This window comes from Pyrgilauda ruficollis, unplaced genomic scaffold, assembly GCF_017590135.1.
Source record: "Pyrgilauda ruficollis isolate IOZ18807 unplaced genomic scaffold, ASM1759013v1 scaffold27, whole genome shotgun sequence".
NCBI classification, from domain to species: Eukaryota; Metazoa; Chordata; class Aves; order Passeriformes; family Passeridae; genus Pyrgilauda; species Pyrgilauda ruficollis.
The window spans coordinates 535,317-550,403 of record NW_024524044.1 but is presented as its reverse complement, the minus strand read 5'-3'; the positions used below and the strand labels follow the sequence as shown (position 1 = coordinate 550,403).

The window sequence follows — 15,087 nt, the reverse complement described above, 5'->3', positions numbered from 1 at the left end:
AGAAAAAGTTCTGCTAATACAAAATGACATACAGTCATACTTGAATGAAAATAAAATCCTATAATTAATTAACAGATCTTTTTCTTAAAAAAAAAAAAAAAAAAGGAATAGCCTAAGGCCCCATTTGAAAAGAGTTTTTATTCAAAAGACATTCCTGCCAAATGTGATCAGTTTGAGAAATTAAGGTCTTAGACTTTCTCATCTTGCAGTTTTCTGATAAAAATTACTATTTCAAATATTTTAGTGAAGGAAAAGGAGGATGCACATGCTGATCCAGAAATACAACCGATGAAGGAAGATGATGGAACGTTTGGTGAATACAGGTGAGCAGCTTATGTGATTTGTCATGTTCACTGTTCATGTCACACATGTACTGTATATAGTATGACACTTATTAATTTAAGACTAACTTTTTTTTCCATGTCAAAGATTTTGTATCCAGTGTTATTTAGAACTAAAAATAGCATTTCAACCACACCATTAGAAAAAAATTATCCAAGCTTAATATAAGCCATTTGCTAATGCAAGGTGAAAACCACATTCAAACACAATTGTATGTGTTCAAATGCCAGATGCAGTGTCCTTTCAGTTGGGGCACTGTGTTGAGCATTATAGGTTTTGAAAATAAATATCTAACTGAAGCCTAACAAAGACAATCTGGTGTTAATTTGACTGGAAAACAAATGCATTTAAAATACCTGCCAGTACTAACATCTAATCCAATAACAGAGGTGATGTTATACACAAAGGTGAAGGAGTGTCCAAAGTAGAAAGAAAGCAAATCTACCTTTCATGTATTTCAGTACAAGATATATGGCAAGCAGCTTCAAAGCATGCAGCACAGCTCTTAATTCCTGACACTCTTCCTTTATGCTACCCAAACCTGGCATTACCAAAAGCATGCCTTGGCAAGACTATTCATACAACAACTATGAATATAGCTTATTAAATAAGCAGTTTATTTTGTTTTTTATTTGTACAAAAATAATGTTATTATGTTGTAAATAGGTCAATACGATTATGTTTTATGTGGGTATGAAATAGATTTTTTAGTGCATTCTTGTGTCCAAAGCAGTGTAGAAGTTCTTTATTATTGCAAAGATTTGGCATTTACAAATGTACATAGAAAAAGCAGATTTTTTTCAAGAAGAATCTACTTTGTTGCCATAGCTGCTTCACAGAAGGAAAAGGTACATCTTGATCTGACAGGACTAGATGTACAGTTCTGAGTGCTAAGGAGCAGTTTCTGTTTACTCTTCTTTGATTAAAAACAATATACTCCATTTTTAGGTTAATGAGTTCAGAGTAGTATTTTATTACATCTGTAAGTGCATATAAGTTACCTAAATTCACCTGATAAAAAGGGAAGTATGAAGCACTCTTTGGAATAGAGTTTAAAAAGTACTATATAAGTTTTCCTGGGAAGCCTAGTTTGCATACTCCTTCATTGCTCTACTGGTTCTTGATACTTGGAACTTCCAGCAGCAGAAACTGACCTTTGTACAGAATTGTAAAAATTATATGACCTCAATGCATGTTTTCTCAGGCCTGGAATAAGTATTCAAGCCTGCTTTCATGTGCAACCTGTAGCAAGATTTGAATTTACATCTCCATATTTAAGTGGCTTGAGTTGATCTAAAGAATGATCTAGAACTTTATTAAATTATTTTATAATGCATTTATTCACTCATGTCTAGTGAATATGGGCAGATGCATGCCAAGCTTTCACACTTATTCACATGGGAGAGTTCATTCTATGTACCCTGCAAAAACTCCTTTATAAAATGTATTTCTGTGTAATTAGTCTATATTGGGCTTTCCTCTTTTTTCCTTAGAGACAGGGCAGGAGCAGCAACCAGTCAGATTACAGAAGATACCTTGTCATCCTCTCTGCAGCCCAGCATCACTGCAGTCACTCAGTTCCCAGTTTGTCTGCCTCACATGATGCGGTGCTTCTTTGAGGAAAAAGGGTATAGGGTTTCCCTTGGAAAAAAAATGTAATTTTTGAAAGATCTAGGAATTCGAGTATTTTGAACTTTTTTCATCACTTCAGGTCCATGTCTGCTTGGACAGGAAAGAAACTGGACAAGGAAAAGAAAACAAAAGGTAGCTGTGCCAATTCTCCTGAAGCAAACCCTGTCTTTACCAAAGCAAAGTCTGTGAGATCTGACAGATCCAACTTCTTCAGAAGGTCAGGGGATCAATACCCCAGCACCAGATCAGAGACCTCCTACACCAGGAGGAGGGCTAGGCAGTCTTCAGAGCTTACAAGGGTTAGTTCTGTCTCTGCTTCCCTCTGCCGAGAGGAAAAGAGATCAGACGGATGGAAGTACAGGCATGGCTCTAGACATCATGCTTCTGAGCAACACATAATGGGGTCGGAGGAGGGCTCAGATTCTCAGGCAGGACAGCCATCCCCTTTCCAGCAACCCCTCAGCTGCAACTCAATTGGTGGCTTACTGGGAAGGCAGCATTCTTCTCTCCAGCACTGGTCCAGCCAGACCCCAGACTGCAGCTCAGATTCAGAAGACACTCAGAGCTCCTGCCACAGGAAGGTAAGACCTTCTACTGCTACTCACTTCTCCGAATCTGAAAAGAATTCACTAATGAAATCTGTAATCTTGCCTGAGCTGGCCACTGTCTTAAAGGATGCTTTGACAGCAGCCAGACAAAGCATAACATCTGTGGCACAGGCTAGGTCCCATTCAGTAAAGCATCCCAGGGTACCAATTGCAGAAGTTCCACTGGTTCCTTTAGAAGCATCTGGGAGCAGTTCCCAGACTTCTGAGTTTGATCATATGGACAGTGTAAAAGATCAAACAACTTCTGGGAAGGAGAAACCTGAGACTGACAAGGCCTTGGAGGTTGAATCAGCCCCTGAAGACGGGGAGGTGACATCTGAGTCCCGTACAGAAGATCCAGAAGGACCAGATCCTCTGCGTAAATTTGACATGGAGAATCAGAATTACCTTTTTGAACACATAAAGAAGGTGCTAATGCTAAAATCTTCCAAATCTGAATGTGCCTCTGAAGAAGGCAAGGTAGATAATGCACTTCCTATCCATTCAGCTGTGGAAGATCTTGTCTGCAGGATTTGGGGAAATCCTGAAGCCAAGCATGAAGCCCCACCAGTCCTACATGAGCTCTATCCTTTTCCAGTGGATAAAGCTGCTTTGTGGGGGACCTTGCCTGAGGTAGACAGAGCATTGGTTACTGGTAATTGTACACCTGATAATACAGATGCTCTCCCTAAGGATCCTACTGACAGAAAGATTGAGGAAGCAATTAAAAGATCTTTCAAGCTAGTTGCAGCCCAGCTTGGAGTATCTATCTACTGCACTTATGCTTCTAAAGCTTTGCTAATGTGGTTAGAGGAAGAACAAGCTAGATTCAAAAAGAAGTGGGTCCCATCTGGTGCCATGCAGAGAAAACGCAGGCTGTGTAAAATTGCAGCTAATTTTATCCACGATGCAGCTGAGGATTCTCTTAGACTCACTGTTAAAAATGTGGCATGCCTCACTGTAGCCTGGAGAGCTCTCTGGCTGCGTCCTTGGAGCCCATCACTAGATCTGAAATGTAAACTGCTGTCTTTACCATACACAGGGGGCAAGCTGTTTGGTGAATCCTTAGTCCAGATCATGCAGGATGTCTCAGAACACGGGCACTCCTTACGTCAGAAGAAAAAAAAGAGCTCTGTTGGAAGCTCTTCCTGTTCTCCTCACAAGTGTCTGAGCTCCTTGCGTTCTCCTCCAAAGTTCAAAGGAGGGAAGGGAAAGTATAAGGTCTCACAGTCGTTTCATGCCAAGTACGAAAAAACATCTCACTTTCAAAGAGATATCAGACCATCAAGAGGAACTTTCTAAGAACATAGACTTGATTCCTAGTTTCACAGGAACTGAGAAGAGTGAAAGACATGGAAATCTTTCAATATTTCAATAAACCCGGTGCTTAGAAAATTAGTTGTTTCCAAGTAAGATTTAAATTATGAAGTTACTTAAATCTTAATGACTAATTAAGATATTCTAGATAAATCATAGCTCTCAAATCCCTTCTGTTTAGGGGAGGATTTTTTGCATTCGATTTCTAGTCTTTCTAGTGGTCTTAGGATGGTTTGGATTTGTTTGAAGTTTTGCACTCCTCAGTTTCAACTGAGAGAATACTTTCTGTGTGAGAGTTGGCTGGTCTGTAGGACCAGACAACATCAGATTTTTCTGCCATATTGATCTAATGAAGGAAATAATGCTTTAGGAAATGCAGGTGTTTTGGGAACTAAGGAATGACTATGGCTGCTATATTCCTGTGACTGGATGGATTCCTTCATTTTTAAATAATAAGGGAAAACAGTGCCTCTGTAGCAATCTGCTCTGCACTCTCAGTGGTTTTCTGAGTTGTAGAAGACTGAGACAGTAAATTGTGGACAGTCATTTTCTACATCAAGAACCTGCAAGAAACAGAAGAAGTACCACAGATGTGTGTTGAGATCAGCGTACATGTAAATAAGCCTAAATTTTCCTTCTGGTCCATAAATGGAGAGAAATTAAGAAGTTATGACAGCTACAGACCCATGAGTTCATGGGTAGGAAGACTGGAAGCAAGCAATTACAAGGGAAGGTTGAAAGTCCAGTGGTCTGCAGAATGTTCTTAGGAAGATGAAACAGGACAAGGCAAATACAGTAGTGGAATTGCTGCTGTGGTAACTCAGGATATTTGCACATTTTGGTGAATTATTTTGCCGCTTTTCTTCAATATTTTGACACACAGTGTTTTTCCTAGAAATTCTAGGATATGCTGTGAGACACTGTGGCAGAGAGTTCTGGATTGCTAGATAATACATTACTCTTCCTTCTTTTTCTGAGTTGATTAACAATTAAAATAAAATTTGTAACTACAAGTGTAGGGTTTTTCTCTTGTAGTTACTTAACTTGCAGCTTAGGTGTGTTTCCATAAGGGACCTAGCCATGATTTGTGCCTCAGGACTGTAGTTCTAAACTTGGTCCCTTCCAGGGCAAGAGATTATCTCAGTGGAGATTATCTGAAGAGCTGAACAGTCCAACTGGATTTGGTAGTGGTCTTACTGTGTTCTAATTTACGCACATGTACTTTCTTTGACAATTCTTTTTTTAATTCTTGAATACTTGTGTGATTAACAACTTTTTCAGCACATTGCTTTTTAAAGCCAGAGCTTCATCACCCAGTTTTTCCAGCTTCTGCCAGGATTGAAGATTGAGTATTACAGAGATGTTAATGAAAAACTACTCAGAAGACTGATATAGTTGTGCTTAAATAAGAAATAGTAAAATGGTTTGAAGTCTAGATTGACTGTAATAATATTAGGACTCACAGTCCTAATAATTTAGGAGTGTCAGCGGAAACCTCTTAGGTGTAGGGACAGATTCTCCTGGAGTATGCAGGGAAGCCATAGAGGAAGGTATTTCTGTGGCTTTACCTGATAGCTTTTATTTAAAGATTTCTGGGCTATTGACCTGAGGTCACAGAAAAAGGAATTACTGCCAACCGTTTTCATCTTCTGCATCCACTTTCTGTGTCTCATAGCCCAGAATGTTTTACCCACTTTGTTTCTTGTTGCCTTTCACCTGACAGTTGTGCTGTAAGGAAAAGAAGTATATTGCTAACCATATATTGAGTCTTTTTGCATGTCTATGAATGTGGCAAAGTTTAGTTGGGAACTAGTTGCCTGCTGGACTGCAGAGGCATCGTAAAAGTGTCTTCCCCATTCTGACTGGTTGCTGCATGTACCCATATCTAAGGAAGAAAAATTGAAAAGTTGAAAGAAGAAAGGAGATTTCAAGGTACATATTTCTTTCAATAACTGATAAGCTTGTGAAATGGAATTACTTTTTTTAAACAAATAAATTTGTACTTTGCACTTATGCTATTGTTACCTTCATACTTCTTATATCTCTTGATAATTAACTTCAAGTTTGATATGTGTTTCATTAAACTAAGAAGAGAAACATATTAATATAATAGCAATCATTAATGATTAATATTTAAATGATGCTTTTAGAGTATGCTTTAATAGTAGACACTTTTCTTACTGAAGTGTATGTGCTACATATAAGTACTTATCAAAATGAAAGCTACATATGAGTCTTCTTTGAGAAATTTTCATCCCTAAAAAGCTACTAGTATGGAATTTATTTTTACAGCAAAAAATAGTAAAAGTATGGCTACACTTAATTTCCATGGCTCTAAATAAAGCATTCATACCCATTCTTACCTCATGTTTGGTTCCCTTCCAGTATTGTTTTCTGACTATTAATTATATGCACTGCATAAATCACACTTTAAAAAAGCTTCTTCCATTTGCCACTGTAATTTTAGTCAACACAATTTGCACTTTTATTTTTTAATATCACAATATTACACTAGGTACATAATAAAAGTCAGCAAGCAAAACCACAAACAGAAACAGAAAGAAACTATGATTTATCCTGATTGCATTTTGGAATAGTTTTATGAACAGGTGTAAGCAAGGTTGGCAAACCTTGTGGGTACAAAATTTATGGCTTTACCATGTTTTGGCAATATAATACTATAAAAATTCTACAGCCTGAAGTGTTCTATAGCTCTTGCTAATATAATTCAGCAGCTTTTGCAGTTTGCTTCTTGGCAACAAACAGATATTACATTCATTTTGCCAGACCACCAGAACCCCTCCTCTTTTTTGAATCCCCAGGGTAGCAAAAGTGTTGTCCAAAACATTGGTGTGTTCACTTTTTTCTCCTTCTATTTGTTTGGTTTTTTCATCTTTCCTTCTCAATTTCTTTCTCTTCCACACAAAACACTGTGTTCACCTAAGAGTCATAATCCAGTTTGATACAGAAAAAATGGTACCATGGCATATGTTATCTGTTCTGAAGTGTTCCAGGAGTGTTGGATAATCCCACTTGTTTTTCCACTGCTAGAGTCGTGGCAGAACCTCTCTCTAGACCTATGTAGTGCAACAAGTGAAGGAATCCCCGGGTTCAGATTTGATTTTTGCATTTGCTGTGACTGTGCTCTCACACCAGTGCTCACCTCCATGCGCATACACTCCTGGGTAAATCTGCAGTTGTTTTTGCTTTTAATTATAGAGATTGTAGAATTCACATCCTGACTAAAATATAGAAAAATCTTATACTCAGTGCAACCAACTGTGTAAGTATTTCTTCATTGTTTGTCTTATGCATAAACTTCATTTCCAGAAATATAAATAAGGAAACCGGAAGAGCAACACAAAGCAGAAGTTCTCATCCTCAGATTTTTCTAAATTGTAATGGCAAATCAAGCTTTTCATTGGATTAAACACAAAAATGTTGTTGTATTTATACATTAGCGGCATATTGTTTATATATTTATATTCTAACCTAGTGAATTACATTGGCTAGGGTCATACTTCAGAATATTTGTGCAGAGATTCATGACCAATCAGAATATGATACAATTGCAATTTTAATTTCTTTTAATGTCTGTGTATTATGGTGTAAAGAATTATGAAGTTATTCACCTGAAGTTAAATAGTAAACCATATAGCAGTGCTCTTTCTTTAACAGTTTAACCCAGAAAGCAGATCTTCCCTGGGAGTAGGACTGGTTACAATTTCAAAAGAAGGGCCTGGCCTTCATTTGATTCGTGCAGCCTGTTTTAATGACTCTTAATGCCTTCTGATGGGGGCGTTGGAGAAACTGCATATTGTATGAGTATTAAATACTTGATTCCATCTTCAACCTTTTAAATATGGGGTCCTTCCAAAATGAACTCTCTTCAATAATGTCTCTGTGATCTGCTTGTGTTCACAGTGTTACAAACATTTTCACTCTGCTGCTGGATTCTTGAAGTTTTGGAATACAGTCTTTTAAACATTACTGGCCTGTATGTTTGCAGCACTAGTGAGCAAAGATCAATGACATTTATCCTTGTGCCTTGTACACCACAATAAGTAAAACATCAAAGCTGATACAGTCACATTTGGAGGTTTTGCTTTTGTGTGCTTTGAGCATGAGGATTTTCTTACTTGTAAATAAGAGAGATATTCCTACCACTTTTTTTCTGCTGTATATGCAGAATGATAAAATTTCTCATGTGGTTTTTCTGTAAGTATATGCATATTAGAGTTGGCCTTCTTTTAGAATTTAATAACTTAGTGTTTTCCAAAACAAACAAACAATAAAAAAAAAAAGGTGATGAGGAGAAATGGCTTGGTGGAAAATGGGTATAATGGTTTTCTAGCAACAGTTTCTCAAGAGGGCTTTTGTTGGCTAACTATATGATCTGATGTGGCCTTGTACATCCTATGTTTTATATATATATATATATATGTTTTCTCTGGGTGCTTAAAAGTATTAATTAGAAAAAAATTGCATTATTTTATAAGATATTAGGTTTTAGGAATTAGAGAGTTAAAATAATTTGCTGAGTATATATTCAGCCTAGTGTTCTAGAAATTGCAAAATGTAATTTTGTTTCTTTAATATTTTGTATTTATTTCTTTCTATTTCTCATAAACTGTGAATCTAAATAAAAACCCCAAACCACTTCCTTTTTTTTTTGTACCCTATATGCAAATCAAGTCATATGTTCTGTTTAAGACAAGGTAAATAATTGCACCCAAAAGTGCAGCTGGAAATAGTGGGTTTCAATTCAAAATGCTTTGGAGCTGCTGCTGAAATCCTCATCTTGACACTGAAGTGCAATGTAAAGGATTCTGAAAAGAGCCCAACTATATCTATTTCATGAAATAAAAGCCTACCACAGCAGCCAATTTATTTGAGGATGTTGATGGTGCTGCAGCTTTTCCACTGACAAAGGAAAGACCACAATACTTTGCTACAGAGATCTCCTCTATTGGCCTTTCTTTCCTTTCCTTTTTGTGTTGTCCTCCAAATCACCATCATCATTGTCAGAACATTATCAGCCATAGAGTAGGGTAGGGAGATGGATCTGATAAGAAATGAGAAAGACTAAGCATGCTCTCAACTCCTCAATTCTAGCTACTGTAAGCTAAATTGTTGCTTTACCTGTTAATATTGTAGAAATTTTAAGAGCAACTTATTATTGATACAATACTGATCACTATCAGGATATGGACTTTGCTTTTCTTCTTAGGCTATTTTCATTTGTTTCTTCTGCACCCTTTTAATGGAATATGTAGGTCTCTTGAAAGGTAAGGTTGAAAATTGCAAGTCTGGCCTGCATTATGTAACAAATTATTTGAAATGCAGCACTTTTATTTTCTTTATACTAGTAAAGAAAATCAGTATATTTCATTTAACCGAATTCATTCTTCATTCATTTTCAAGGAGTCAAAGAAATTAAGAAGTTTAACAGACTAACTTCACGGCACATCATAAGCTTGTTACTTTGGAGAACAAACAAATTATTTTTTTATAGCTTTACAACCTACTTCTTAATGCTTGCAGTTGCATCTACATGGCCTCCAAGCCAAGGGCCCAGGTCTTATCACTGAAAAGCCATGCACGATGGGGGAAAAAAAAAAAAAGAAACCACAACTCCCCCTCCCTCCACTGAAGACATTCTCTGTTTAAACCATTCTTACACCATGTTTTCATATGAACTACATCATATTGATTTGTCTCTACAATGTGATGTGGGTTTACTAAAGGATTATAGGGCTGCACACATGCTTTTCATAAACTCTGCATGCATGGCTGATCTTTTCTTAATAAACAATACATCCGTTAATCCCATGTTTGTTTGTTTGTGTCTCCAGCGATGCAGAGGACCATAAACCTCTAAAAAAAGGAAGCCGGACACCTTCAGACAGAACTGTGAAAAAAGAAGACAGTGATGATAGTTTAGTTGACTATGGAGAAGGTGTAAATGGTCAGTTCAATGAGGATGGCTCCTTTATTGGACAATATAGTGGTAAAAAAGAGAAAGAACCTGCAGAAGGAAATGAAAGCTCTGAGGCTCCTTCTCCTGTAAATGCCATGAATTCATTTGTGTAACCACAGAACTTGATCCCCTTGTATCTCCAGTTTGCTTAAAGCACTTGTACATCCTCCTTCTCATACTATGAGCACGCAAGTAATGGAGCTCCTCACCATCAGATGTTAATGCTATGAGAATATGCAGGTTAACACCAGTACACAGCATAATGACACAGTAAGTGGTATGTTACTATGAATCAAAATAGAAAATTCAAATTTTGTTCAAAACTTGGGTATTTATACTTTTTTTTAAAGGAACTGACACAAACGGTAACATCAGCTTGTAATTTTGTTTCCTGTTGAAAATACAGTATAATGCATGGAAAAAAAACCCCCTACACAACTCACAGGTAATCTTGTGTACACTATAAAGACATGGTTTGACAATTTGTTATGCAGTCCTCAGCTGAATCCCTGGATATGAATTCCGTTCTCAATGTCAGAGTGTTATAGTAGTATTATATAGAACTTCAATGTCTTTGTGGACATTGTTGTGAAATTGGTGACTTAATGTCTAGCTATCATGTCTTTTTGCAAGACAGTTAGGAACAGTATGTACAGTATATAAATGCTAAATGATTTAAGTATGACACTTGCATTTGCTGATGCTTAATGAGACCCTATTATCTGCTCTTTGCTCCTATTACTTTATAGCCTTTTTAATCTATCAAGTATTACAGCAGTACAGTGTTCTATTTTTACATCAAAACATATTGAATTGATTTTAGGGCATAAAAGATATGCATTGCAATGCATTTTGGAATTTGTACAGTCACTGAAAGAAAAACTTTAAAAATTAAGGAAAATATTCCAGAAAACACAGGGCAACGTACATTCAGTGCCTTCATACAATATGCATTCCGTAATGTGCTGTACTACTAAATCAGTTGGTGCAGTAAACTGTGATTAGCAGACTGTCATTGCCAAATAAAGGAAAAATGTGAAGAAAAAGAAGTGTTATGAAACTGTTGTGCTAAAAGTGGAAAGTTTAAAATATTTTAAATTACATAAAGAAGAGTATGATTTTTTTCCCTTTAAAAAAAGCTTCATACGCAGTTACAGCACAACATGTTTTCATGGCCTTAGAATACTTAAAAATGAAAACAAACAAACAAAAAAAAATCCCAAAACACAACCAGAGTTAAATTATTTACTAACACAGCAAGGTGTAAGCTCTTGTAAAATAAATCATTAAAAACCAAACCAGCTGACTCCATCGGTGAGAGCGCATTTCTCTCTGTGTTCCAGCCTGATCAGTGTGGCAGCTTTGTAATTATCTCCAGCCTGAAGCAGTGTGGGGGTTACCACTAAGAACCACAGCATTCCATCTGACAAGTGCTAATACGGTTTTTTGGTAAAGGATTACCCTTATCGGTTACAAAATTATTTTCTCGCATACTAAATCAAATGTTTACCTCCAAATATAAATTCTTATAACAACCTATGGTTGAAGGAATGCTCAGTTTCATTTGCCAATAAATTGGTTTTTCATAACTTGCATCAAGTTTAATTTTAAGTAAGCTTTTTATATGTAGATATTTTGTTGAATTTGTAAATACACTTAAAGCGTAGATGCTATATGCTTCTAGGTGTTCCAGACAAATAAACCAAGAAAGCTCATGTTGTACTGTGTAAGAAGATCTATAGCCAATGGTGTGCATGGTATTTTAAAGCATCTACTTAATTTTTCTTTTCTTTTTTTTTTTTTTTTTTTTTTTTTTTTTTTTTGCTGTGAAAATAAAATAGCGATCTGCTCATTTACTGCAGATCTGCAGATTCCAGCTGAACCATTCAGAGCTTTTGCCAGTGCACTACATTAGCCCATAGGACACCTTGCAGCTTCCATGTATATATTGTAGGTAAAGCACAACTGAAGTAATCCCAAATGTAACCCAGCTGTAATAAGCTTCTTTCGCACCTTTGAGCTTTCCACTGGTCAGTTTTTTTAATGGGAACTCAAATACAAAATGAATTATATGAACACTGATTACAAAGCACAAAGAGAACATTTCTTCACAGGATTTGCCAATGGTTTTGGTAAAAAAAGAAATATCATTTTACTCTTATTTAATTGTAGATGCTGAATTATCTGTGCATGTGGGGGTAAACATACAGGCTCACTTCTGTAATAGTGCAACGGATTTTGTATTAAAAATAAATGTGGTTTTAAAATTTCACTGTTTGTTCTGTTTACACTAGCAGTAAAAATCACTTTAGATTAGTCCTGTAATTAAAAATTCAAAGCAGAAAAACAGCATGAAGGAGCTCTGACAGAAGTTGTTCCCATTACGGCCGCCAAATTATATACAGAAAGTTGCATACCTTCACATGCTACCATTTGAAAAAAATGGTAAATTTGTCTGACCATTTCCCATTGAAATCTGTGATTTGCATTTTACTTCCATGGATGTTTTTATTATTTATTTAGCCATATTACTGCAAAGAAAAGAACTGAAACAGTCGTGTTCCATACCTGTAAGTGTGAATAAGAGAAAGTAAGAATGTTGATTTGAAATTAAAAGCCCTCAGGTAGGATCCCAAATAAGGATTTTGCATCCTAAAGGAATTGTCTGACAAATTTATGGTTATCTGTTTTTAAATAGTGTATGAAATGAGGAATTTTTAGTCATCATCTTTTACAGTACACAAAGTCCATTGCAATGCTCTTTTCATATCTTGTCTATCCTATATATGAATGGAAACAGACTGGGAAGGAGGGCAGCTGTTCTGCATAGAAGACTGCAGGAGAGCCATGGATTCCAAGAAATGCAGGTGCTTCAGGAGATGTATCCAAAAGTTGATGTGTGGGCATGATGCTTGAAAGAGGGATCTTATCACTGAATCAGAAGCCATTCTGCCAGCCTTCCCATATGTAATTGGAAACTCCTGGATGTTTCAGCTCCTGACATCTGCACAGACTCAGTTCTGGCGCTTCTATCTTCAAATACCTTCACACTACCTTCAGATATCAGCTGTCTTGGTTTTTGTACAGGTATCTGTTGATTTTTGCAGCAATGTAAACTGTCTGGGAGATATGAAATACAGCTGTTTCTGTTTCAATTAAAGAATACTTCCTGAAAAGAGGAGTCTGAGTTCCCTAGGCTCCGTTGGAAAGAAGGATTTCATACAGTAACAATTTTTGGAAACACACATACATAATCTGTGCATGTTCCCCAAAGTGTACTAATACATATAGTTGCTACATTTTCCTTTTACTGATATACATTGCTTTTGATTTTATTCTCACTGAAGTGATTGTATAAATCCTGAGGGAATTAAAGAGGATACCCCAATGGTAATTTTTCTTGTAATCTATTCTCTCATTGTTCCTAGGAAAATACAATTTCCTCATGGTTCCACTTAGCAGAGGCAAAGTGGCAAAAGATTTGGGAGCCACATTCTCTTTTTATGATGTCTGGTCTATTTTAAAACAGAAGCCCTAGGAATTATATATGAAGAAATATTATCTACCATATAGAAATGTCTTATTTTCTGAAAAGAATGAACTGGGGAGAAAATCATCTACCTTAGGAAAGAACATTTCAGAGACTTGGCAGAAGCAGGAACTGGTTTTGTGGGAAGATGGAAATAACTGAATGTGCTACTTGTAGGAATCTACCCCCAAATGATGTCCCTAGAATGAAAGTAAATCCAACTGGCCATCATGTTTTAATCTCTGAAGTGATCTCTGGCTGCTCTTTGTACATGAGAAGTGGAAACTTTAGATCAAGCTGTCAAGATAAATACATGTCAGCAGGACTTTGACAGTAGATGTGATCTGTTGTGACTGTAAGCAAGGAGAAAAATGGTGATCCCAGTGTTCTCATGAATTTTGGCAGCAAAAATGTACACAACGTTCCTTACTGTGCTCACATGTAAATGAGCTGATTAAAAAAATTGTGATCATGTTTGATACCTGAAGGATGGATTCTTCATTTGGGGTTGGAGAAGTTTGTGCTGTTGTGTGAATTTGGCAGCACTGGCTTTGTCCCTCCGGGAAAGCCACACAGGATAAATGTGAAACCAGCTGGCAAGTAATAGGTTTGCACATGTTTAAATTGGAGAGAGGCAGAGCAGGAGACAGCTCCTGTCACCTGGACCCAGCCAGTCTTTTGACCTGCTTTGTCTTGCCCTAAGGTGCAAATAAAATACAGAAGTTTAGAAGGTAGTTTTCCCTACCAGCTGAAAAAAAACCCATGGCATCATGTCAGAAATATAAGCCAGTGCTTAGATTTAATTCTGCCTGGCTTTCTGTCCCATTTTGGATATAAGTGATGAAGAGAAACATACCTGGTCCATGCTGTACAAATATGGGTTTCAGACTTGAGCTTTTAAACAGGGAAAGTTTAGGTAATCCAGTTCTGGTGCCAAACTTATTTAAAATTACCAGGTCTTGCACTACATTGAGGAATGAACTACATTTACCTTTGACAGTGAACTGTACTTGATATGTATCTTCCAGAGGGTGCTGCTATATTTCCCATGTTTCCAAGACTTCAGAAAAGGGATGCTTTGTCTTTGAAGCCCAGTATCTTACCTGAGAGAGGATAGCAGCCCACTCCTCTGCCCTGTGTTTGCAAAGATCTAAAGGGCTTCAAGACTTCACAGGACTAAGGGAACAAATGGAGTTTTCTAAATAGCAGTGTTCAGGATATATTTCAAGTAGATGTTCTGCAATATATGTACTGTAGTGAAAGAGAATTATGGTCTTGCCGGCATGAAAAGTTTGCCTTCTGGTGTGGCAAGAAGAGGTAGTGAAAATGGAAATGTTGGGACAGAGAAAATGCAAGAACAAAAGTATAATATGTGAGGTTTCTTGGAAAGAGTTGAGAAGCAGCCAGTAGGATAGCTGGCCTGAGTGGTTAAAAGAGAAAAACAGACAAATGGCAGAGGCAGCAGGAGCCCTTGCTAGTGTGGAGCAGCACAGCCTGCTGGGTGCAGACCAGACTATCTGTTGGTGACAAACAGTGTAAAATAGATCAATAGGACATCATTCTCCTTTCAGATTTTTTAAATTATTATTTATTTTGTTATTTTTGCAAGAGACGTAGAAAGACTTAATCTTAAGACTTCTTTAAGACAATCTTAAAAATGTCTGTCAAACAGGTGAGAATTGCCAGAAGTTTGTAGGTTT

The 15,087-nt window shown here is 36.8% G+C and overlaps 1 protein-coding gene across 22 annotated transcripts in view; it reads left to right on the top strand.

The window, feature by feature from the left end:
* Positions 1–12,130, top strand: part of NRCAM (neuronal cell adhesion molecule) — a 143,372-nt gene extending 131,242 nt beyond the window's left edge. For 20 of the 22 annotated variants that reach the window (XM_041471548.1, XM_041471544.1, XM_041471545.1 and 17 more), the window contains 2 exons: positions 245–323; positions 9,734–12,130. In XM_041471548.1, coding sequence (XP_041327482.1) covers positions 245–323; positions 9,734–9,971 — 317 coding nt within the window. In that variant the 3' untranslated portion in view covers positions 9,972–12,130. The other 2 variants (XM_041471527.1, XM_041471549.1) reach the window with 2 other exon arrangements.
* Positions 12,131–15,087: the final 2,957 nt, after the last annotated feature.